This window comes from Martes martes, assembly GCF_963455335.1.
Source record: "Martes martes genome assembly, chromosome: 14".
NCBI lineage: Eukaryota > Metazoa > Chordata > Mammalia > Carnivora > Mustelidae > Martes > Martes martes.
In genome coordinates, this window is record NC_137902.1 from 34,365,306 (window position 1) to 34,391,454 (window position 26,149).

Below are 26,149 nucleotides of genomic sequence, written 5' to 3' on the forward strand. Positions count from 1 at the left end.
CTCTGAATTTTCCTGAAACTAATATTGCACTATACGTTAACTCACTAGAATTTAAATTAAAAGCTTGAAAAGAAAAAAAAATGACCTTTTAATGAGTCATAAGTTAGGTTATTCAAGGAGAAATCTTGTTTACCTCTCCTATTATTTGTTGTTTTAAATAGGTCTTCTCAAACTAAACTAAGGAGAACATTTCTAACTCTTGTAAGAGTTTCAAGAGTTTTTAATACAATATGAGTGAAGTGGAGAATTAAAGTAATGGCTTAGTTGTTCATCTTTGGTTGTGTTATGTATTACTGCATAACAAATTCCTCCAAAAGTTAGGAACTTAAAACATTTATCTCCATGCGGTTTTTGAGTGTCAGGAATCTGGAAGTGACTTAGTTGGGTAATTTTGGCCCAGGGTGTCTTATTAGGTTTTTGTCAAACTGTTGGCTGGGCCTTCAGCCTCTTAAAGCTCAATAAAGGCTGAAGGATTTTCTTCTAAATTCAGTTGTGTGGTTGTTGGCAGGCCTTTAGTTCTTCACCACATAGGCCTCTCAGTAGAGTTGCTTGACCTGGAAGCTGGCTTCCTCCAAAGTGAGTGATTCAAGAGAGAAAAGTGGGTGATCAAGATGGAAGCCACGACGTCTTTTAGAACCTAATCTCAGAGGTACCATGCCATTGCTTCTGTCCTAGTCTGTTGCTCACATAGACCAATCCTGGTTCATTGTGGGAGAGATGACTCTACAGGGAGGTAAATGCCCATAGGCAGGGGTTGCTGTAGCCTACCTTGGAGGCTGGCAGCTGCACCCTGCAAAGGACTCCTGCATCTGCCTCCCAGTGTTCAGAAAGACAAGAATAGGACAGTTGGTATTGGCTTCTCCAGTCTGTCTCTTCCTCTGCTATGTCCCCCTTTTCCTCACCAGGGGAGACAGAAGGGTGATTTCTCTCTGCTGCTAGAATCGGCAGTTTTCTCTCTACACCTTCCCACCTGGTGACCCTCTGAGTATGCTTCAAGGCCATGAAACTCTCAACATTGCCTCTGTCCTGCTCCTCTTGAAGAGTAGTTTGAGCTTTTTGCCGGATGTGCCCATATTTTTTTATTAACTGAATTTTTTCTCCATCACAGGATACAGCTATGAGCAAACTCTGGTTCAAACAAGATGATAAGTTTTTCTTGCCAAAGGCTTGCCTCAACTTTGAGTTTTTCAGGTATGTTAAATGAATCTAGTTACACAGTTTCTTATAAAAATCAACAATCTCATTCCTAAAAGTTTTCTTTGCTTCCGGGAGGACCCATGTGTAGAAATGGAAGGAACTAGAATTACATAGCCTGGACCAGGGAGGGCTGCTGCTGGTAAGGGATATTGTAAAAGTCAAGGTTGTCAAGTCTTCCTTTGCACTGGTGAGCACACCCTTTAACTGACATGATTTATGTTAGCCATCTTGAGGACCTTCCTAGCCTTCAAAACTTTGGGTCCTGGGGAGGTTGTAGACTCACCCAGAAATTTCATTCAGGAAAGGTTAAATAATTGAGGTTGTTTTCTGTTGTAGCTTCAGTTTTGTATTTCTGAAACTTGCCCAGAGGAGGAGGTGGTAGTTACTAAACCGTTTGGAGTCCTTTCCAGCCTTTACATGTCTGAAGCCCTTAGATATTGTTTTCTCTGTTCTTGGCATGGCCACTTAAAAATGATTTAATTAAAAAGGAAGAACATGTTTAGTAACATTTATGAATACTACTGTTGGGATGATTTCGCAATATAAATCTGCAGCTCATCTCTGTCTCCTTTTATTTATTTGTATAGTACAGTGTACCATCCAGTTCAAATTTTACTTTGTGAGTTTATACTGATTTTTTATTTAAAATTCAATGATGTGTGTTTACGAAATCTGTCATCACATAATAATGTTCACTAATTTTTATTTGATCTACTTGACATGAAATTAAAACTAAATGCATTTTTAAATGTTTTGGAATAGGGAAAAAGAAACTCTAAATAGAAAATTAGTATTTCACCAACATGTACAGCTGAGCTTGCAGGCGGATGTAAACACTGTATTTTATAGCAGGAGATTCATGGACTTAGCCTGGAACTTCCTGAGATACTTCTCACACTAAACATGAGCTGTCTGGCTATGGCTTGGTGTTGGTAGAGAGCATTACAAAGCTGGTTTTATTTTTTGATATTCAGAGTGATATTTGTAACATTCCAAGCAGCTTGTCACCACATTCCCATTTGACTTATATGATTATGAATTTTTTTACCTTTTGAGAGACCATTTGATAGTTTTGCTTCCCGAAATTTCCTCTCTCCATGTTCTGCTCTTCCTAGAGTTCACACTGTTAGGTTCTTATGTATTCTTCAAGACATTTTCTGTGTGTGTTTACCTTTTAGTATTTTCAGAAACCGGGTTATATTCATTCTTAGATACAGTTTTAAAAACTCTGAGCATATAGCACCTGAATACAAAATAATATTATTTTTTAATTAACAAATGAACCAGAGTTTAAACATTGCAGTTGAATCATGTTCTCTCTTAGAGCTCACCAGTGCAGCTGCTGTGCATGCAGCATTTTAGGACACTTTTTGCAATTGCGTTTTAAGCTTGAGCCATATGGCTCTGAGCTCCCAGACTTGGCTTTTTCTGGCTTTTCACTTCCACCTGAGATGGGCACATAGGTGCCAGTGGGTCTAAGTCCTTCCTAGATTCTCTTTTATTTGGTAATTTTGCTTTTGTGAATTGTGCTCTGAGTTTCTGAGCTGTTGTTTTCCTAAAGAAGGAAGTGTGTCGTGTATATAATACAGTACTTTAATTGTACTATATACAGTACTATAATTGTCATGTATATAATACAGTACTTTAAAAACAGTGACAGAGCATCCATTTAGATTTTCCAGATGGAGAATGTTTATGTAGTTACAGTATTTTCTCTTTGATTTTAGTTCTTAGTGGCTAAGCTTCTTCTATTTTTGCTTCATTATCTGGTTTGACAAAATTGTTGCCTTTTCCATCAGTATATTGGTTATATTTACTGTGCTACAGATAGAGTGAAAGTTTAATTTGCTGCCAAACAAGCCAAGCAGGCACCTTGGGCTCAGGTCCTTTGCATTGGCTGTTTCCTCAACCAGCCCCACCCACATATACGCAGAGCCTGTTCCTTTGCTTCCTTCAGGTCTAGGCCCGGGTGTCACCTTATGAGAGAGGCATTGATTATCTTATGTAAATTAGCAATCATCCCACCTTACTACCACCGCCCTTCAATCCGATTCCTCTTACCCTGCTTAATTTTTTTCATAGCACTATCCCCACTTGATATATTAAGATTTATTCTCTCCTCCAACTAGACTATTAAAACTCTGTCAGGTCAGTGGCTTTGCCTGATTTTATTCCCAGTACCTAGAGAAGGGCCTAGCAGTAGGCTCTTCTGAGTCATACCTGCTTCCATGTATTGCAGTAGTAAGCATGTGATACACATTTGTTGAGTGAATGACTTTTATTTGTCATAAAGGTAAGCAGTGTCATAAAATCAAATGACTTTGTCACTTGACTTGCATTTGAATCCTAATTCTGCCACTACTAGCCCAGGCGACATGCAGAAAGCTGTGTTTCTTATTTGGGAAATGATTCGAGTTAGGGGATCGCTGTGGTCCTGTTTAGCTTTTGCACTCTCTGATTGTTTCCTCATGTTGGTTGGTCTTCTTCACTTGTTTTTTTTTTTTTTTTTAATTTTAATATTTTTTCCTAGCTCTGTCTGCAGTAATATGGTGGGAATTATCAATTATTTTACTGACAGCTTTATTGGTTTGGGGGGAACTCAGATATGAGCTAACATCTCACAGGTATCCATTTTTCCTGTTTAAGTTCAAAAATCACAGCACACAAACTTCTCAGTCTCATACTCATGTCCACCCAGAGTATGGCTTGCTTTAAGGGAGGAGGACATTAAATGCCAGATGACCTCTGTCGGCCATGCCTCCTTTTTTTTTTTTTTTTAATTTATTTTTTCATTTTAAGTAGCCAGTGTGGGACTGGAGCTCACGACCCCAAGATCAGGAGTCATGTGACTTCTAACCAAGCCAGCCAGGCACCCCAGCTTGCCTTGTCCTTTCATCCTCAACGCAGGCATGCCTTTTGGCCTATCCCCACTCCTTACCTGCATTTCTGATTTGTCAGTCTGACTGCACACCATCTGGGGCAAATAGTCGCTTCTCCCTCCTCGGCACCACCAGAACACAAGGCATACTTCAGGCTTCTTTTTCAGACATCTTGTATTTTTTTGCCTCCCGAGAAGAACAGACTCAAGAATTCAAACCATATCTTCAGGAAATGATATTAACCGATGTTCAGTTTCTTGATCCATCTCGAAAGGCCCCATCACATTGGGAAGTAATAAATCAGCTATTTTACTGTCAACATTTTCTTCCAGCCCATTTGCTTATGTGGACCCCTTGCACTGTAACATGGCCTATTTGTACCTTGAGCTCCTCAAAGACTCACTCAACGAGTATGCATATGCAGCAGAGCTAGCAGGCTTGAGCTATGACCTCCAAAATACCATCTATGGGATGTATGTAAGTACCCACGTCTTAGAGCCTTCCACTCATCAACATTTTTTTATATTGATTTGATGGAAGCGTTTTTGATTGAGGGTATGAGTTTAATTTCTTTTTAAAAAAATATTTATGGCTAATCATATTTTCTCATCATTTAATTTTTCAGTTAGCTCTTATTCTAAGTATTCAGTGATTACATTCACATTATGCAAATTTTCCTTGATTTCTGTTTTTGTTTTTGTTTTTTTTAACATCTTTCATCAGATTGTCATATTTTTTCTCCTCAAACAAAATGGGACCCTGATTGAGGTTTAGATCTCACCCATTCTCTATGTGAAATCTCAGTCTTTCACAACAGAATAATGTCTTCCTGCCATTGTAAAACATAAGGTTGGCTAATTCTGTTTCCCTAGACATTCAGATCATGAGGCTGCATATCCATACTCTTCGGTCATGTTTCTTCATTACCATGCCACTGCCTGAGGTATCAAAGCATTTCTTTTGTTTTTCTTTTTGTTAGTCGCTACATTTATGCTGATCCTCTCCATTGCAACATGACATACCTGTTTATCAGGTTATTGAAGGATGATTTAAAAGAGTATACATATGCAGCACGCCTCTCAGGTTTGAGCTATGGCATTGCATCAGGGATGAATGCAATACTTGTAAGTAAAATGAAAACCAAAGAAAAGACGCCACACCGTTTAAGCGTTATGTTGAGCTTGGGAAAACTATTAACTTCTGCATTTTTAAACGAGAAGGTTGATGGTTTTTTCCTTGCACCTTTTTAATGACTGAAGAACTCAAATTAGTAGTAGTTCCACTAATGAATGATTCAGTAGAGTTTAGTGCAATTTGTGAACATGTATGTGTGCTACATTTATTTGCATGTTCCTCTGCTTGAAATGTTTAACATATTAATTCTGAAAGCATGTTGTTCTTCCCATGTGCTTGCGTGTATTAACATCCATAAGTGAAAGATATCTGTAGTTACTGTTGTGGTGCTTGAATTTTACTCCTATATAAGCTTCTTTTATTTTTGCTGACAGCAATAGAAAGCTCCCGTGTTCAAATACATTTGATGTTTTCATTTAATTTATTTTGTACCGTGCACCATTAACTACTTTTAAGTGTGTTTTAAAATAGTCATTATTAAAAACATCCCAAAAAATAACTGGATTTTTTTCCCTGAAACTATTTCTGATGTGTTTCAACTTCTCTCTCATTTCCAAATTAACATCCCTTCCATGGCACACATTCATCTTCACTTTTCTTGAAAAAATATTGTACGTTTTAGTAACAACTAAAATGAGAGCATGTGCTGTGTACTCTGTACTCTTCTTTATCAATTCTTATACAAAAGGTTTTAGGGTTTTAAAATTTTATTTTGCAGTGCTCCCCCCACCACAAGTAAAATTTCTGGTAGCTTTTATTTAATGTGTAAGTATGTACATAACTAACCATTTTCAGAGTCTAGGGAAATTTGAAGCTCAGAGACCAAAATAAATTCCAAATAGAAAAGTAATAATCTATTGTTTATTTTTTGCTCTTGAGTTTTAGTAGCATATTACCATTAAAATGGATCATTTTTAATTCATGACAAAATGAGCTTTCTCCTCATTGTAAATCTAGTTCCCATGGTACATGATGTGGCCTCCATAGTCAATAATGGCCTTCACTCCTGAGATTCTTGCCTATCATTTTGTATAAGGTAGAGGCTTTCATAGTTCTTCATTTGCAGTAGGTCCTCTATTACTGTGGGTGCCACTGTGTGGAAGTACAGGCAGGCAGCCCCTGCTTTTCCAGTGTTAGCTTTTGGAAACTATTAAAATAAATTGTCCCAAGGCAAAAATCCTGATGGTACAGACAGTGTGTCTTCATAGTACATCTGTTTTGCCATTGGCTTTTGATACATCAGGAGAGCTCATCAAGCAAGTGGTGAGACATACGGATCCTTTTTAGGCAACACTGAATGACAAAAATGGCAAAATGCCACAAAAATATACACGCCCACACACAAAATTGGGGCTGTCTGATTTCGCCAAAGATGATTTTTTAAAAATATTTAAATACAAACAATTTTGAGACATTCCTAACAGTTCGCTAGATGATAACTACTGATGATTTTTACCTTCTTACCACGTCTCTAAAAACCACCTTAAGCCTGGCATTCCTTAGAAGTTATTTTTGAAAATTAAACTTAAAACACATTCTACAGTTAATTTTGATTTAATGAGAACTTGAATTTTGATGATGTGGTGTGTTCTGCTGTAATCTTGCATCAGGTGAGTTTTCTGATTATTGCCTTTGTTTAAGAATAACAAAATTAGGCTTTTGGGTTATTGGTAAATAAAGATGTTCTCTTGCTAAGTTAAATTATATTTATGAGAAGATAAATTAGTTGAATTTCTTCTTCACTTTTACTTTAATATACCTGGCTTTGGATTTTCTCAGTGTTTAAAAATCAAGCTTAAAGTGTTTATTTGGAAGGTTTTTTTGTGATATTTTTAGACTTCTAATACTCTGAATTCTTTTTTGTAGCTCTCCGTGAAAGGTTACAATGACAAGCAGCCGATTTTGCTAAAGAAGATTATTGAGAAAATGGCTACTTTTGAGATTGATGAAAAAAGATTTGAAATTATCAAAGAGGCAGTAAGTTTTCTGAACTCACTTTTGTAATCTTGTTGTTGTTCATAAGGTGGTAATTTTGCCTTATTTCGAACACTTTTTTTTTTTTTAAATTTATTTATTTGTTAGAGATAGAGAGCAAGCACAGGCAGACAGAGTGGTACTCAGAGGCAGGAGAAGCAGGCTCCCTGCTGAGCAAGGAGCCCGATGTGGGACTTGATCCCAGTACGCTGGGATCATGACCTGAGCCGAAGGCAGCCACTTAACCAACTGAGCCACCCAGGCGTCCCTATTTCGAACATTTTTAAGAGGAGAGGAGGGAAAGCACTGCTAACCCTATGGCAGTCCTCTCACTCTGTCTTTGCTAAGTCCTTTCCTCTACCCAGAAATGACCCTGGGTGACTCGGGGACACCTGACCCTTAAGAGCTGGGGATGTTGCGGCACTGACTTGCAGAGAGAAGCCTGAGGTAGACCTAGTAGCTGCAAGGGACCCCTTGAAACTTTCATCCCCCCTCCACTTCAGAAGGACACATGATTCTTCAGACTGAGGTCTGCCTGCCATGAGAACCTTGTCACATGAGTGCAGACTATTTAGGCTTGAGGTGTCTTCCAGTTAAACTCAACTCGTAGTTGGCCTGATAATGGAAATATGGGATAGATAACAGTTTTAAAAGCCAAACTGTGACCTTAATTGTACCCCAAAAGAAAAATCACCATTAGGGCGCCTGGGTGGCTCAGTGGGTTAACCGTCTGCCTTCGACTCAGGTCGTGATCCCAGGGTCCTGGGATCGAGCCCCACATCAGGCTCTCTGCTTGGTGGGAAGCCTGCTTCCCCCTCTCTCTCTGCCTGCCTCTCTGCCTACTTGTGATCTCTCTCTGTCAAATAAATAAATTAAAAAAAAAGAAAAGAAAAGAAAAATCACCATTTTCAAATGTAGTTTTTGGATGAAGATCCAGTATTTTGCATATGTAAGTGGACTTGCTGCTTGCTTATACAGACTTTTGGAATGTCCTTATGGTACAGAATCCAAGGACACCAAGAGATGCAGGCCCTGAAAACTGGGGATGACTTTCTTAGGATTGAAAGATGTCCCACAGGGAGGACACTTAGAATACATGTCAGATGCTGTGGATAAAGCAGCAGCCCAGATAAAGAAAAAGCATGCCCTTTAATTAAAGGTTCAGAGAATATTTGAGTAAGCCCCATTCTAAATTACCTCACTTCAAAAAGGAGAAAGAAGGAAATATTCCTGTATCCCAGTAACACAGGATTTATGCAGAATAAAGTTTGATTATAGTTGATCTTTTCAAATGGTTTTAAAAGGACTTAGAAAATAATGAACCTGTGTCTTCCTTCACTAGTATATGCGATCGCTTAACAATTTCCGAGCTGAGCAGCCTCACCAGCATGCCATGTACTACCTCCGCCTGCTGATGACTGAAGTGGCCTGGACTAAAGATGAATTAAAGGAAGCCCTGGATGGTGAGACTTTTTCTGCTTATAAGCCTCTTCATTTTTTTCTAAAATCATTTTGATTTATCCTGATATCTAGTGTTTATGTTTCTAATAACTTCTAGTTTTATTAAAGCCAGCTGTGCATGCCTTTTTATTTATTTATTTATTTTTTTTAAATAAAAACAGTGGTGCCCTTCAAAGTGGCTTGCATATTCAGGCTGTGTCGCCACATTTGCTGCTTCCAACCTGGACCCATAACAGCTAGTTATTGCTGTTCATAGATTTCTGCAGGTGACTAAAGGTTTTGACCAAAACCCTTAACCTTATTAATATTGAAGTTTTCAGAAGAGGGTAAAAGGGCTGAGGTTGAAAGTCTTGTCACGTAGGAATGGTGCTCAGGCATCTGTAGATCTGTTAGTTAATCACAGAAAAATGTGTAAAGCCTAAAGAGTCATCCTCTGTTGCTTTTTTTCTAAAATCTCAAATCTAGTTTTCAGAGGTTTCGTTTGAAAGTCTTAAATTCCTTGAGGGCAGTGATTATGCCTTCTTGTTACCCTCTTTATTTGGTATCCAGTGCAGAGTATGTCCTCAGTATGCATGTAATGAATGCCTACTGAATGGAATGAGATTACTTCAGGATTGTTTCATTGGGAAGAATGAAGACTGCCCTTTATTGTTTTATCTGTCTCGCTTCTCAGTATTACTTTGCCAACTCATCTTTTCCCCCACATGCTCAGCAGTAAAAGAATACTGTTGAATTTTTAATGCCCTTTTATGACAAGTCCTTACTTATACTTATTATGTAAGTATAATGCTTTTGATGTCTTCAGTGACAAATCAAGAGCAGAGTATTGACAGTCATTTTAGTGGTTGCCTCAGTCATTGGGTAGGCATATAGATTATAAAATTCATTAACTAGAACTAATGCATTTTTAATTTGGACAGTTAATATACTTCACAAAATGTTTGAGTCATGTCTAGTTAATAGCAAGAGTTTTACCTTAAAAAAAAAAAGCCACATAATTGATTTTAAAACTGTTTTGAAAGTCGAACCTGTACTCAGTATAATCAGAAAGCAAAAGTGTTGGGTTTTTTCCTCCCTCTGTTAGATTCTGGGTCAGATGGTATATTAATTTTAAGCAGAATAAGCTCTAAAATATATCATAGGCATATGAAACCTAAAATGTGTTTTTTATAGAGAAAGCGCTTTTTTGGTTGACATTCTCTGCTCAAAAAATAATCCTTCTGTTGCAGCGTATGTATATACTCATACAGTCATCCAGGAATGTTGACGTGGCTTAATGTGGAGACATTTTAATGTGAGAGGCTGGCTCCTTCATGACTGTCAGTCAGTTAGCCGTCCAGGTGCTGGGGTAGCAGGAACCTTAGAGTTCAGTTTGGTCCCACAACACTTACCGACTGCCTGCTGTGCACCAGGCTCTAGACTTCAGGTGCTTGAGATGAACAATGATCAGTTATAGTTGGGGTTTCTTGGTTCAGGGACCTCCAGTCTAGTGGCCAAGCCTGAACGTAAACAGATCATTTCAATGTAGGTGGAGAGAGTAGGTGTTGTGGATAGTATAGTGATCTGCAGAGAGTGCTCACGGGTTCTGGAGAATAAGTGTGCGTTTCAAGATTAGTGAAACCGGGGGTTACATGCCAGCTCTACAACTTACTAGCTTGATGCCTTTGGAAAGAAACTTAAGTTATCGTCTCTTTGGTTCTCTCACCTTTAAAACAGGAGTAGTAATGCATACTTTGAGGTTTATGAGATAACACATATAAAATGACCCATAGTAAGCACTGGTTAATTCCCTTCCCACAGCTCTGAATTTTAGTCACTGTTTTTAGCATCCACTGCAGCAGTTACTAGTATGATGTCCTAATGGAGAAGGGACGACTCTTTCTTTTCTTTTTTTTTTTTTTTTTGACTCTTTCTTATTGAAGAAATAAATCAATGCATGGAAAAGGAATGAGGGGAAAATCACTGTTATGATGCCATGGCAGTAATTGACACAGGCAGCGTGCACCAGTGGATGCTAAAATTAGTGAGTAAGCGGAAACAGGGTGTTATTTGTATAGTCTCAAAGTACATTTCCCCCCAAATAAATATTTATTAATCACAATGGGAAAAGTTAGCGTTGATGGGCACATGGCTTGACCTAATTGCTTGTAGAACATGCATGAGTTACTCTGTTTTAACTGAAAGATGAAAGAGTGCACTTACAGTAAAGACATCTGGCAGACAGCACTGCAAGCAAGTGGTTAGTGTTAACATCACCAGGATGACAGCATACCAACATCCTGTTCCCCTGTTCTGATACATCGGTAAGGACGCATTACCTCTGTGGTACTCTTCCTAGTAGTTGAGTGTTTAAGCTCAGTTTAATCATGGGAAAACACTGGACAGATTCAAAGGACATTCTATAAAAAGTAACTGAACAGTACTTTCAAAAATCTTAAGGATCATAAATGTCAAGGAAAGATAGTAACTGTCCTAGATTAGAGGAGAGACCTACAGCACTAAGGACATGTAACTAAAATGCAAGGTGGAATCATGGGTTATATCACGGAACAGAAAAGGAATATTAGGAAAAACTGAAATCAAATATAGACTCTATTGGTGACTAGTATTGGAGCAGGGTTAATTTCTTAGTTTTGACCATTGTGCTATGGAAAGCTCCTAATATTCTGGGAAACTGGGTAAAGCACATATGGAACTCTGCACTGTTTTTGTAGCTCTTCTGTAAGTCTTCAGTTAGCTCAGGATGGTTTCTTTTGAAACCTCATAGGTAGAGCTCACTATTTTTTTACACCTTTACAGATGTCACCCTTCCTCGCCTTAAGGCCTTCATACCTCAACTCCTGTCACGGCTGCACATCGAAGCCCTTCTCCATGGAAACATAACAAAGCAAGTGAGTGGTTGAGGTTCTAGCAGACTTGTATGGATCAGTGTTAAGAGATTTTCTTTACCCTGGCCTAAGACTGTTCACCACCACAGTGTGATTATAAGCACATTAGTGTTGACTTCTCTGCTCTATGGAGGAAGATAGAACAGCATATGAGAGGGTAGAATGATGGTGGTCAACTGTGGACCTACATTCATGGCTGCCTCCTCTACTCCTGCCGCCTTGTGCAGTCACAGGAGGCAATGGAAATAATTATCCTTACTCTGTGTAGGACAGCAGGACTGTGCAGTGCATAAGAGCACATGGTGTGCAATCAGCCTGCATTCAAAGCCTGACTCTGCCACATACTAGATACTTATTCTTCCAAAATGTGTTAACCCCTTAGTACTGTTTTTGTCATCTGTAAATTTGAGTTTAAAGATTAAATTAGGGGCGCCTGGGTGGCTCAGTGGGTTAAAGCCTCTGCCTTCAGCTCAGGTCATGATCTCAGAGTCCTGGGATCGAGCCCCACATCAGGCTCTCTGCTCCGCAGGGAGCCTGCTTCCTCCTCTCTCTATGCCTGCCTCTCTGCCTACTTGTGATCTCTGTCTGTCAAATAAATAAATAAAATCTTTAAAAAAAAAATATAAAGATTAAATTAAATGGTACATGCCAGAGGTTTAGCACATGGAAGCTTTCTGGAATTCCCATTCTGAAATTCTGGCAGCCTCTCTCAAGACCCCACACTTTCGGGATGCCTGAGTGGCTCAGTCAGTTAAGCGTCTGCCTTTGGCTCAGATCGTGATCCCAGGGTCCTGGGATCAAGTCCTGTATCAGGCTCCTTGCTCAGCGGGGAGCCTGCTTGTCCCTCTCTCTGCCACTCTCCCTGCTTGTGCTTGCTTGCTTTCTCTCTCTGTCTCTGACAAATAAAGAAATAAAATCTTAAAAAAAAAAAAAGACCCCACACTTTCCCTACCACTCTGCTGTACTGCCTCCAAAACAGTGTGCCCGAGGTCAGATGCTAATAAGTGGCAGAGACAGGATTTTTTACTAAAGTCAGATTTATTTATTAAAGATTTTATTTATTTGTTAGAGAGAGTGCACACGATTGGGGGTGGGGCATAGGTAGAGGGAGGGAGAGAATCTCAAACAGAATCCCCACTGAACACCGAGCCCAACGCAGGGTGGGGTTCGATCTCATAACCCTGAGATCATGACCTGACCTGAAACCAAGAGTCAGGCACTCAATCGACTGAGCCACCTAGGCACCCCAGCTGTATTTCTTAAAAAGCCTTATGCTCACTCACTTCCTTTGCTGTGTGTCTGTGGTCAGGGTCATTCACTTGGGACCAACTTTTCATCACCAGTACTTCTCCAGCTTTGGCAGTACCTTTTCCCACAGCACTGAGATCATTGTCGATGCTGGTCTGGGTCTGTTTTTCTTCACCTCTGTCACACTGACTGTATTACCAATTGACAAATTCAGTTTTTACCCATTTGAGTAGGATCAAATATATTTAAGGTTTAAAAATCCATTTTTATGATAAAGTAGTTTATGTTGTTTTCATATTGCATGGGCCACCACCCAGTATGCTGTTTTTATTCTCACAGATAACATTTGTGGTTTTGTAATGTGCTATGCTCTTTTTCCCACAGGCTGCACTAGGAATTATGCAGATGGTCGAAGACACCCTCATTGAACATGCTCATACAAAACCTCTCCTTCCAAGTCAGCTGGTTCGGTATAGAGAAGTTCAGCTCCCTGACGGTAAGTTGGATGTCTTAATTTTGGTACCAGACTGCTTTGACATAATGTTGGGGGTGATTACAGGTGGGTTGAAATCACTTGGATGATAACATAAGTTTTATGGTGAAGATCTACTGGATCCTCTACTATTCATAGAAATATGGTTAAAGAGAATTAATTCTGCCAGAAAATTCTCTGCAGAAAGGCTAAAGAGGTGGAATTGGAGATAGGCAGTAATTTTGAAGAGAATGACATCAGAATTGACTGGCAGTTGAATGTAGAAGAGTTAGGAAGTAAGAAAGGTACAAAGCTGAAGAAATGTTGACTGTGAAGCATGAAATAAAATCTCTTTATGAAAAGTGGAAACTAGAATCATAATACTGAATTGGAGGCCCATTGGAGTCTTTGGCAGAAATAGTTTTAGGAAACTCACAGGTGCAGACAACAGCATGTATTCATTACATGCATATTTCATAAGGAATTAGCATAAAAGAATGGGTAATAATTAATACACTGGAGTTTGCAGTGTTGGATTACTTTTGTATTAACAATGGTTTCTTTTCATGGAAAAACTCATTAAGCATTATTTTCACTTATTGTTCAAAATTTTGTAATAGGTAATAATTAGACCAAGGATGAGAAGCATTGATTTTTTGTGTGTGTTCTATTTGTTGTCGTTTTTAGCTAAATGTGATGTTGGCTATTCCCCATGCATGTGTGGTCTGTGCTCCAAGCCAGGCACCCTCCCCCCCCCCCCACATACACTATTTTATCTGCCTGAAATAGTGCTCCCTTTCCTTCTCTCTTCCTTATAGACATCTATACCCTATTCTTCCTTCCAGGCCCCATCTTACAAGCCACCCATTCCACTAAAATTTTCCTAAAACTCCCAGTTGGAAGTAGTCCTCCTCTTCCGACCTCCCAGCACAGGTTTTCTGAAGCTTTCCTTGTTGAAGATGCTGAGCCCTTCTTCTCTTGCATTGGGATTGAGGTGCATCTCCATCTCCGTTGTTGGACTGTACAGTCCTTAAGGTCGGGCGCTGTGTCTGACTCCTCTGAGAAGCTGCTAAAGCTAGTCCAGCACGGTGTTACCTCACCGTGTTACCTCACGGTGTTCCTGTTGTTGAATGCTCACAGACACCTTAACACAGCTCTTCCTCTTCTGCATCATCACAGGCCTGGCAGTGGTTCATGTCAAACTGGTGCTGTCTCTCACCACCACGGGCCAGAGAGGAGGAATCAGGATATGCCAGTCAGACACCACAGCATTTGGGTGTCAGGCAAAGGGAGGCCAGTCCAGAAGCAGATTTTCAAAGTGAAATCAGTCTTTCAAACCTCTTTTCTCATATCTCCTGCTTTCTCTCTCCTCTCCTAGGGCCTTCTCTCTCTCCAAGTGCACTGGCCAGATGTTCTATGCTCAGAAGCAGCTCACTTCACATCCCAGTCTCCAAATGCTGGGAGTTAGGGAGTCATTCTGACTTAATGTCTTACACATTCTGACTGAATGTCTTGCACATTCTGACTGAATGTCTTACACAGTCCTTCAGTTAACTCTCCCGAAGACAATATTAACAGTTTAAACAGGAAATGTTCAGGCCTTGTGAAGGAAACAGTTTGGGATATATGTGAAAAGGCTAGAAGTTGGGAGAGGGGAAGTCATAGTAGCTACAGACCATGTTCCCCTTCCTCTTGTGATAAGAGGAAACTGTGCCTCCAGTACACAATCAGAAAGTGACTGTTGGTCAAACTTGGATCTGGTCAGAAAAATGAAGTAGGTGAAATACAACTCCAGCTTGTGTGCCTCCCTTCACCGTTGTTATCTAAATCACCATCTGTAAGTGAACACAACGCATCATTGCTACTCTGAGAAATCTTCTTGGAGAGTCTTATACTAAGCACTAAACACTATACTCAGTCACATAGATGACTCATGAAGTAAAGTTATTAAATCATGAAGTGTGATCATCTCTGGATAACTCCGATGAGGTATTTGTCCACCATCTCAATGTGGTGTCCTTAGAAAAAGTCCCCCCACTTCTCAGGGCCCTAGCTTCCTCATCTCTACAGTGAAGAGTTAGGCTAAGTTATCTCCCGGCATTGTACACATTTCTGTAAATTTGTGAAATGATCTTTGCTGTGGGTGTTGATATTAAAAATAAAATGCTATGGAGTGCCTGAGTGGCTCAGTGGGTTAAAGCCTCTGCCTTCAGCTCAGGTCATGATCCCGGGGTCCTGGGATTGAGCCCCACATCGGGCTCTCTGCTCCGCAGGGAGCCTGCTTCCTCCTCTCTCTCTGCCCTCCTCTCTGCCTACTTGTGATCTTTGTCTGTCAAATAAATAAATAAAATCTTTAAAAAAAAATAAAAATAAAAAATAAATAAAATGCTAAATAGAAATCCAAGATAATAAAGTCAAAACTAGTAATTTTTTTTAAAGATTTTATTTATTTATTTGGCAGAGAGAGAGAGAGAAAGAGGGAACACAAGCAGGGGGAGTGGGAGAGGGAGAAGCAGGCTTCCCCCTAAGCAGGGTGCCTGATGCGGGGCTCGATCCCAGGACTCTGGGATCATGACCTAAGCCAAAGGCAGATGTTTAACCGATTAAGCCGCCCAGATGCCCCAACAACTAGTAATTTTAAAAGAATTGTTTTGTATGTTTATTAAAACATAAGTGGTATTTCTGTTGAGAGTCTTATCTGTATTAGCTAGTTCTAAGCTAGTACATGCACTAACTTGTACACTGTATTAACTGTGGGTTTTACTTAGCATTAATACTTAGCCATAAAATGGGTCTTTTATAAGTTCTTTGCCCTTTAAACTTGATGAATGTTTATTGAGGGCCTGCCAAGTTCAAATCACTATATTCAACAAAGGCTTCCCTTAGGTAAGTTAGTTGAGTTTCACATTCTTAATAAATTAATTGCAGTTTGGAATTGCCGAAAAACACCAACCAAATAAAACAACTTTAAAAAGCCAGACAAAACATTGGCTTTATTAAATCCTAAATAAGATTTTGAACCTGTTCTCTTTTTGAAACTTCCTAGGGGGATGGTTTGTGTATCAGCAGAGGAATGAAGTTCACAATAACTGTGGCATCGAGATATACTACCAGACAGACATGCAGAGCACCTCAGAGAATATGTTTCTAGAGCTCTTCTGTCAAATCATCTCCGAACCTTGCTTCAACACCCTGCGCACCAAGGAGCAGCTGGGTGAGAGGGAAGTGGGGAGCAGCGGGATACCATAGACTTAGAGCAACCACTGTCCTTAGGAAGCATACTCCGCATGTAGCATCCACTTGCATGGTGCTACGGCCTTGCTGCATTGAGAAAGTCTGTGAAAACTTCACCCATAGGCAAAGTTAATGGGAATCCACTTTAAAAAATAAGCAGTTAACATCTTGTGGACATTAAAGCACTTCTTAGGAGAAGACTGTGTGTTTACAGTACATACCTGTCAATAAGGGACATTTTAGGTAGGGGGAGAGGGTGCAAACAGAAGATTATTTATTATGGAAGGCAAGATGGAAAGCAAGCCATGCAGAGAAGTTTAGATTCATGAAACTTTGGGTTCCCTGAGGGCAGGTATTATTTCTTACCCATCTTTGCATCCCAGGCCTGGGGCATATAGAAAGTGTTGAGAAAATGTTTCAGGCAGCGTTTTAGGCACTATTTAAGGTCCTGGAGTGAATTTGGGTGAATCTTTCCAAGTATTTTCATTTTTTAAACCACTGCTATGCCAAATGCAGTGGGATAAAGGGAAAAGGAAATAATCACGGAAAAGGGATAAGCTATGGATGGCCCATCCCGTCAGGGTGCTCACTGTCTGATCAGCAGTGAACAGAAGAGAAGTCCCTGCCCTCTCTGAGCTGACATTATGGTGGGGGAGACAGACCATAAAAAAACTGTAAGGGAATAGTTATCGTGCAACATGGTAAATGTTGCTGAGAGACTCCACTGCAACTAAAGGTCACGCTGAAGATAGTGACTTCCTCAGAAGTGGGACCCAAAGACACCATAGCTGTCAGAGATGTGGTTCAGGGAAGAGCAGCTGAAGGACACAAGCCACAGCTCAGTTTGAACAAGATGTGGAAGGATGGTTGTGCATGAGTTCACAAGGTGACAGCAGAAGTGTGACCTTCTGTTACTTGGTCTCCCAAGATTTTTAGTCTGAATAGAGTTGGTCTGGGAATGGATTCACATAGGGAACTTGGATGTGAAAGGAAACAGAGGTGGAATCATGGTTAGGGGATGAAAATGAGTTCAGTCTATCCTAGGGATGGGAATGACTTTAACATAGACAGAGGATGATTAGCTCGCGGACAGAGAGCAGTTGTGGGATATGCGACTGAATAATGAAGAGGGTTTTCTCCTTTTTTTTTTTTTTTTTTTTTAAGAAAAAGAATTATCTCCCAACTTTCTAACTGTTCTTCAGAGAGCTCTTTTGCTCTATCTTTAGGGACTTAGGATATCCTAGTTATTCATATTTCTTCAGAGGTGAATAATACAAAGCCTATAAGTAGATTTTATTGCTCTGATAGGATAGGTTTTGAAGGATTAAAAGTGACCCAAGGCTCAGATGCCCGAGTCCTGACTGGCTAATGTTCATGTTTCAGGCTATATCGTCTTCAGCGGGCCGCGTCGCGCCAACGGCATACAGGGCTTACGATTCATCATCCAGTCAGAAAAGCCACCTCACTACCTAGAGAGCAGAGTGGAAGCTTTTCTAATCACCATGGAGAAGTCCATAGAGGACATGACAGAAGAAGCTTTTCAAAAACACATTCAAGCATTAGCGATTCGTCGATTAGACAAACCAAAGAAACTATCTGCAGAGTGTGCTAAATATTGGGGGGAAATCATCTCTCAGCAATACAATTTTGACAGAGGTAAGGCAAAATGAGGGCCCCGACATTTACGACACGTGAGTGTAATGTTTGAGGACACAGAGGCCATTCTACAAAATGGTACTCGTCTTGTAGGTGATGTTCTGGTGCTAATTTGGTGGGGGTGTGAAGCGTAGCACTTCTGAAGAGCCATTTTTTAACATCATAACAGTTTTTATTAAAAAACTTTATCTTTCTTTCTTCTCTAAAACTAGAGCTGGATCTCCCTGTATCTCATAATAATGCAGTAATAGTAAATCTAATTTCACTTTTTTGTGTTCAGTTAGCGTGCCCCTGAGGCGCTGAGCACAGATGATGTACTTATCTATGGCTCATAGCACCAAAAAAAGAAAAAGGAAAATGTGCAGATTGAACTCTCCTGAGATAAGGCTGCCCTGAGGCACAGGGGTTTAAACTTTTGCCTGCAGGGATCTCCAGAAATGTGTCGGTGCCATTACATTTGGGACAGTTGTGCTCCCTGAAGTTGCCTGCTCAGCGGCTTCCTTCTTCTACAGCGGAGAGTCACAGGGCAGGGCACCACGCTGCACTGGAAGTCAGGGGCTTGTGTTCTCATTCTGACACCAACAAGCTGAAGATCTTAGCCAAGACGCCTTTGTCTGGGGCTCCTGTTTCCTTACCTGTCATTTTTTTAGCCATTGGCAGTGGTGCCTACCATTTCTTGAGCATTTGCCACGTGGGTAGTAGCGTGTGATTGTCACTCATCATTTTCCTTAGTTCTCACAGCAGCCCCTTTAAGTAGTTATTACCCCCAATTTCCAGACGAGGAAGCTGAGGCTCAGAAAAGCTGACGTGACTGGACTGCAGATCCAGTAGCTCCTAAGTAGGGAGCCAGGATGTCTTTGGGCGCTTTACTTGATATTTATCCCCTGACTACTTGCAGGAGCAGAAGATCACTTAAAAATAGGGATACCTAAGAGCACTGGAGCGAAGTATATGGTCATTTACTGTAGTATTCTGGACTACTTAAGATGGAAATATTAGTAAATTATTGTTTGATTGCTGTTTCAGACAACACAGAAGTTGCATATTTAAAGACACTTACCAAGGAAGATATCATCAAATTCTACAAGGTAAGTTGAACTTACATGTTGAGATTTTGACTCATAAGCAGATATTATTTGTGCTGTGTTGTATGTTACTGCTTTGAACCTGCTGCAGCCTCGGTCAGCTGACCTGCTCTGAAGGGTCTTTTACCTGTGAAGCAGGAGCAGGACTGTGCATGGCTTCTGAATGAAGACCCTGGGAACTAGAGCTTCTGAACCTCAGTTTTCTTATTTATGCAATAGAGATTAATAGGAGTATGAATTGAAGTGAGATGTACAAAGTCATTGGCACTTAGCATTTAATAAATGGTATCTGTTGCTGTTACCTCTTCAGTAGTAATTCTCAGCCTCAAAGTTTTTTAAATGTTTTAATCAGAATGCTTTGAATCAGAATATGTTTTCCTTGTTGATATTACAAAATAAGTTTTAGTTGTTCAGACTATTTGCTTTGTGAGGTTAGGTCTTTGTTCCCAGGGCTTACAAGAAAGGGTGATCATGTTCAGCTCTTTCTGGCTTCTAAGGCATTATTAGTTGTGGGTGTTTAAGAGGAGTGATGTCACAATATAACTTACTCTTGTGTTTCCACAAGCAGTGAGGATTTTTTTTCTTCCCCTCCACAAATTCTGTTATTCATTTGAAATTGCAAGTAGTACCTAATTACTGAATTTGTTAGAATAGCAGTTTATAAGACTGAGGCTTTCTTGTCTTAAAAAATAAGAGTTTTATTACCAAGCCTAAGCTAAGTCTAGAGCATCTTTTTCCTAGCTGTGTTCCATGGTACACTAGTGTTCTACAAGATATTAGTAGGGGCACCTACAAAAAAGGGTTTCATGACCATGCAAGTTTGGGAAAGACTACACTCTTCATTCTTGTTTTTGGAGAATCAACAGTGTGTTAGCATTTTAGAAGTTCTGAGAAACCCCACAATAAAGATTTCTTTAGCCTAGCATTTAATTTTGACTAATAAAACTTCATTTTTTTAAAAGATATTATTTATTTATTGGAGAGAGAGAGAGAGAGCATGAGCAGGGAGGGGGCAGACGGAGAGAAAGAGAATCCTTAGCAGACTGAGTGAGCACAGTGCCCAGAGCCCAACGTGGGCTCGATCTCATAACTCTTAGATCATGACCTGAGCCCAAACCCAAGAATCAGACACTTAACCAACTTAGCCACCCAGGCGCCCGGACTAACGAAACTTCCTAAAGGGATTCAGCATGCATCCTTTTTTCTTTTTTCCTCCCCACAAAATAAAGTATCTCCTGGGACTTCAGTGTTCCTTAGAATACGGTTTGCAAGAAAACACAGTTTTTTTATTGGTTCGTTTGTGTTTAGAAAGATGGAGATTGGGGCACCTGGGTGGCTCAGTCAGTTAAGCGTCTGCCTTCTCTTCAGGTCAGGGTCCCAGGGTTCTGGGATTGAGTCCCACATCAAGCTCCCTGCTCAGTGGGGAGTCTGCTTCTCCCTCTGCCTTTTCCCCCTAGTGGTGCTCTCTCTCAACTAAATAAATAAATAAAATCTTAAAAAAAAGGGGGGGGGAGGAAAGGAAGAAAGGGGAGAAGAGGAAGAAAAAAGAAAAGAAGGAAAGAAAGGGGAGGAAAGGAGGGAAGGAGGGAAGGCGATTGTCCAAAGTTGGTCAGGAAATTGAGACTAGTCTGAAACTGAAGAGGGTGTTACACTCTACTGATAAAGATTGGTAAGAGGACAATGAAGATTTGGGTAAAAAGCAATAGTGAATAGATCTTTGAAAGCAAACTTTTTACTCAGTAAGTGAGACAGTCTCAAGTGAGGTACTTTGTGTTACTGGAGGCAAACCTGGGCCGAGCTCCTGAAAGAGGCTGGGGGGCCTGGGGAGGCCTGTGGGCGAACCTGGGCTTTCCTGGCAGCTGGTGGGAGCTGTGGTCGCATTAGTGGTGCAGCATCAGTGGGGCTCACATTGCAGTTGCACAAGACCCGCCTTATCATAACTGCTTGGTAAATACTTAGTGAGCTGATGTGGCTTTGGCAGCGATCTCTCTCTCTCAGGGTATAATCAGGGGCAGCTTCCACACAACTTGTGTTTTCCCCTTGGAAAAGACAGATAGTGGTCCAGCATTAAGGAAAAGGTCAAGAGTCACTTTCCCACAGGATCTATCAACTCACCGGTCCTGGTGTTCGTGGTATGACCTAGGGAAGTCCTTCAAAGGAGCCTGGTAGTGTGGAAAGAACCAGCTTGCTTCTTTCATACCATCACTGTAAGCTGTGTGACTTCAGCAAGTCATCATACCTCTCTGTGTCTCTAAAATCAGACCGTCATGACACTTAGCTTACAGAGACTCAAGTGTGCTGATGCAGGAGAGTCCCTGATATAAGGGGACACTCGAGAAATGTTAGTTTCCTTTCTCTTTCGGTAGATGAAGAACCATGGTAGTGCCCTGGTGCAGAAGCTAAGAAGGTTCTTAGAGGAGCAGGTTGTGTTCATCCCTTGACTAAGCTCCGGCCATTGCCTCTGGAGTCATTAAATGTTACTAGGTGTAGTTCTGCGTCACACCCCAGTGAGTCCTAGGCTAGGTTTTCAGTCCCAGCCCAGGTACTTATTAACTGTAGGAGTTTGAGTACATCACTTCATTTCTGTGGACTCCATTTTCTCAATTGTAAAATGGGGTTAATAATAATTCTTGGCTACCTTACCTAATCTTTGTGGAGTTTAAAGGAAATACTCTTAAGTGAGGGGAAACCACTTTTTTGTTTCTGGCTATGTGAGAGCTAATTCTTCACATTCATAAAAGAGTACTTCATTTTAAGTTCCTAAGTGGCGCAGAAGGGTGACCCTGCTGTTCTTTCTCCCTAGGAAATGTTGGCAGTAGATGCCCCAAGGAGACATAAGGTATCCGTCCATGTTCTTGCCAGAGAAATGGATTCTTGTAAGTATTAAATATTCACTTTTTTAAAAGTGTATTTTTAGGCACCTGATGGTTGTCCCTTGCCCTAGGAGCATCCCTTCATTGGGCACCAGAGAGTAAAGAGGAGGGGGACGAACTGGAGGCAGGGTCTGCTCAATCAAAGCAAAAATAAGGAGCAAAGGGAAATGAGGCAGGGGAGGAGAGCGCCAGCATTAACTACCACAGTGCCAAGCTAGTCACAGCTTTTCAAAGAGACACAGCTAGTTAGTCGTAGGACATCTTTGGAGAAGCTGTGTGAGGGACCACTGCATCCAGTTCATCTGCTCAGTCCTTCTCATCTTCTGTCTCTGAGTGGCCAAGGTTTACCTCCCAACCATTAGCTCCCCTGGCCTTCTGGGTTGTTTTACTGGATCCTTCCTGGTGGTCAGAGCCTCAGGGTCCAGTGAGGCCAGGCATGGGCATCAAAGTTGCTGTGGGCCAGGCTTTATAGCCACAGTAACGTTGTGAACCATCACTGGCAACATTCCGGATAGGAGGCAGAACCAGCAGTCGAGGTGTTGGGGAGCAGGCAGCCTGGGGGTACATAGGCCTGGTACAATTTCCGAATGGGCCAAGTCTGGTTTCAGTTTCTATTTTTTAAGTTGCTCTTATAGGCCAGTATTTATTATGTCAGTAGTAAACCTTTTATTTTCTTCTAGGTCCTGTGGTTGGAGAGTTCCCATGTCAAAATGACATAAATTTGTCACAAGCACCAGCCTTGCCACAAGTAAGAAATGCAAATGTCATGTTAGAGCGCATGGTTAGAGGACTTCCTGCGTGGAAGGAGCTTGTTCATCAGGACACAGAAGGCTAGAGGTTTCAGGTCACCAGGTGTTTGAGCCTCTACTTTACGTTCCCCTTAAACGTAAATGGCGACCCCTGGTTCGCCATTCTGACAGCTCCCAGGGGTCATGCCTTTTTCAGCAGCAGAAAGACTTGGCCTCTGACCTTGTTTGCCTTTGCTTCTAGTTTGAAGAATTATGTTGCTCTGCAGTGAGTTACCTCCAGCCATGTCTTTTTACCTAGTTCCTTTCATGGTGCAAGCATGTTTTAATCATCTGGAAAGGTTGGCCTTTACTGGCAGGAGGAAGGAACTGGCAGTGTGCCCAGGCCCCTGCCGAGTGCCTCTGCATATCCTGCTGGAGACTTGTGTGCCCACTCTTGTGTCCTCACCCTTGTACACCCAGAGGAAAGCCAAGCGTCTTCTTTCTGGCTCCGGGTCCCACTCACACTCACCATAGGTTTGCATAGACAATCCAGCCCTACTGAGCCAGGAAGATTAGATCATAATATGTGGGGTAGAAACTAGTGTGTGCGGGAGGGAGGGAGGAAGAAAAGAAAAAGAAAGAAAAAGAAAAGGAAGGAAGGGGGGGAGAAGAAGGGAGGGAGGGAAAGAAAAGTAAAGAAAGAAAGAAGGGAAAGAAAAGGCAACGTTCTCATCAGTCTGGTTTTTTAGACTGTAAACACTAAGAACTTTTTTCTTTGCAGCCTGAAGTGATTCAGAACATGACTGAGTTCAAGCGTGGTTTGCCGCTGTTTCCCCTTGTGAAACCACATATTAACTTCATGGCTGCAAAACTCTGAAGATTCCCTCAGGGTGGGAGAGTGCAGGTGGACGCGTCCCGGAGTCTTCCAGGGGCTGGGAAAACAACCTCGGCCACTTTAGTAGTTTCTGGTTCACCGTTAGAGAGACAAACAGAAAAAAGAGGGGTTTGTCAAATGTCATTATGTAGAAATATTAAAAATCCAAAGTAATTAAATTACAAAATCTTATAGATGTAGAATATTTTTTAAATACATGCCTCTTAAATATTTTAAAATTTTTCTTTCATTACTAAGAGAAATTGCCCTTCTATAACAGTACTTAAAATGATGAATAATATTCCTATAGAATCTTACCTTCCCTGTTCTGTAAAATAGTCACTTGTCAGAAGATAATAATATGTTAGTCATTTTTTTTTTTCTAAAAGCCTCCTAGGTTGACAGAAAAGGCTTTAAAACCTTTAGAAAGGTAATACCTTTTTAAAAACTGATTCTCAAATTTGCTTTCTATTTGGTGGTTTCATGTAAATCAATGGAGAACATTAATATTTGGCAGATAATGAACAAAGCAAAATAATTTTCTTTTATTAGTGAAATTGCTGATTATATAAAGCATGGTTTTAATCTTTTTATAAAATTTGAACATGTTTTTTATTCAAACTAGCAAAATGCTGGAAAACCCTAGAACACCCTACTTATTTACGATGCTAGAAGTACAGACTTACCTTACATCAATTTTGTCCCAAACTGAATTTCTCAGGATTACTGTGATTTGTTTCTTTCCGATTGAATTATATTGACGTTTTTGTTCATAGTTGGTTTGCGGTGTTCCATCAGTAATTTTACCTTTTCCCATCAATAACATTTATTGTATTTATTTGATGAGTACAAATAGGGTCAACTTCAGATCCCACTGAGTGTGTGACATGCTTTTCCAACATCAGCTATTACAAATACTTGTAACTTTTTGCTGCCATGATATTGCAGTCAGTATATGAACCAAAATATTTGCCCCATTATGAATTTAAAAGACAGCAAGTACAAAGCCACCTTTTTGAAGGTATAAAAAATAAAGCCTTGATTCTTAAGTAGTGTGATCTCCAGAAGACTCTAAAATCCCTTTTTGCTACCAGTCTAATATTGCCTTAAGTGTTAAGTTATTTTTTGAATATATAAATATAAACATAGAAACACAGATGAAGACTGGAGTGGACTTTTAAAAAACTATTTTTTTCATGAGATACTATTTTAGATGAAATTGTTACTGTAGATTTAACAGCTGTTTTGAAATATTTACTGTTATTAAAACTTGCTTTAGGAGAAATTGTGAATATCCTTCCACACACAGGCCCTAGTAACAGTATGTGGCCCCGTTGTCCACTAACTCAGGCAAAGTATAGGATGACATTCTCTGATGACATCTTACCTCTACGTGAGTGACTGGCCAGGACTTCTTTCTGTAGAGTCATGTCTCTTCACACCTTCGGTTTTCACATTTGCCATTTCCCAGATAATCTACATTTGGGGCAAGAGTGATATTATCACAACTGTGGAGGCTGCTTTCAAAAGCGGGCCTCCAGTCTACTGTCAGATAAATGTGGTGCTGTACCCGTCTTTTTACCCCTACCTGCAGGAGCTTCCTCGTGGGAAGCCTGTCTTTGTCCCTCAGAAGGTGGGTGAGTCATCACTTCCTTCTGGTTTTATGCATTTGTAGACTATGCAGCTTTTCATCAAACTGCAGATATACACAAGAGTGATCTAAAATTAGCCCTGAGTGTTTAAATCCACCGCTGGAAGAGTAAATACTCCACCTACCTTTTCTGTGGAAAATTATGTGCTATTGAGTAATTTTTAGCTCTTTTAAAAAAAAATGGGTGAAATTTAACAGTGTCATTTTTGTGAGAAAGTCACATGAAATCTGAAGGGAGTCTCGTGTAGTCTTCCAGGAAGCTGGGGTTGCGCACAGGGTGTGCCAGCACTGTCTGGTTTCCAGACTGGATCTCCGGCTGCTGTTGGATCGCCCGGGCATTCTAATGGATTCATTGAAATTGGTCCAAGTCGCAGTCCATGAGCAATAACAGACCACCCTGGATACTGCTGTTTACTCAGCGCATAGTAAATGAGATTTGTGGGAAACAGACTAAGTTATTAGTTACGACTTTTTAAAAAAGTCTTCTTTTCGCCTAGTTGATGTGGAAGGGAGAGCATGTGACACAGCCAGTATGGTGGAGTGCTAGGGTAATCCTGTTTACAATAAATTGCCTGAATTTAACCTCTGGCGTTTGCATTTGTATTATTTTTACAGTTTTAGTGGGCAGCCTACCTCTTAACATCCCGATTTGACATTATTTCTTGCGTTCATTATTCCTAATGCAGAAAGCAGTGAATTGGTTTTATGGGGAAAAAAAATTTTTTGAGTGTATCTGGGTGACAGTGATTTAGTCAAATAAATGGGTCAATTTCACACTCAAAGAGTAGATCGCTT

At 40.5% G+C, this 26,149-nt stretch overlaps 1 protein-coding gene across 3 annotated transcripts in view; it reads left to right on the plus strand.

Annotated features, from left to right (window-relative positions):
- IDE (insulin degrading enzyme) overlaps positions 1-25,936 on the plus strand; it is a 109,169-nt gene extending 83,233 nt beyond the window's left edge. The window contains exons 14-26 of one of the 3 annotated variants that reach the window (XM_080823311.1): positions 1,109-1,191; positions 4,409-4,549; positions 5,056-5,200; positions 7,077-7,187; positions 8,527-8,647; positions 11,445-11,536; positions 13,166-13,277; positions 16,300-16,467; positions 17,871-18,143; positions 19,170-19,231; positions 22,032-22,104; positions 22,782-22,849; positions 23,611-25,936. In XM_080823311.1, the coding sequence (XP_080679437.1) occupies positions 1,109-1,191; positions 4,409-4,549; positions 5,056-5,200; positions 7,077-7,187; positions 8,527-8,647; positions 11,445-11,536; positions 13,166-13,277; positions 16,300-16,467; positions 17,871-18,143; positions 19,170-19,231; positions 22,032-22,104; positions 22,782-22,849; positions 23,611-23,706 (1,545 nt within the window). In that variant the 3' untranslated portion in view covers positions 23,707-25,936. Of the gene's footprint in view, positions 1-1,108; positions 1,192-4,408; positions 4,554-5,055; positions 5,201-7,076; positions 7,188-8,526; positions 8,648-11,444; positions 11,537-13,165; positions 13,278-16,299; positions 16,468-17,870; positions 18,144-19,169; positions 19,232-22,031; positions 22,105-22,781; positions 22,850-23,610 lie in introns of all 3 variants that reach the window. The other 2 variants (XM_080823312.1, XM_080823313.1) reach the window with 2 other exon arrangements.
- The last annotated feature ends 213 nt before the right edge of the window (positions 25,937-26,149 follow it).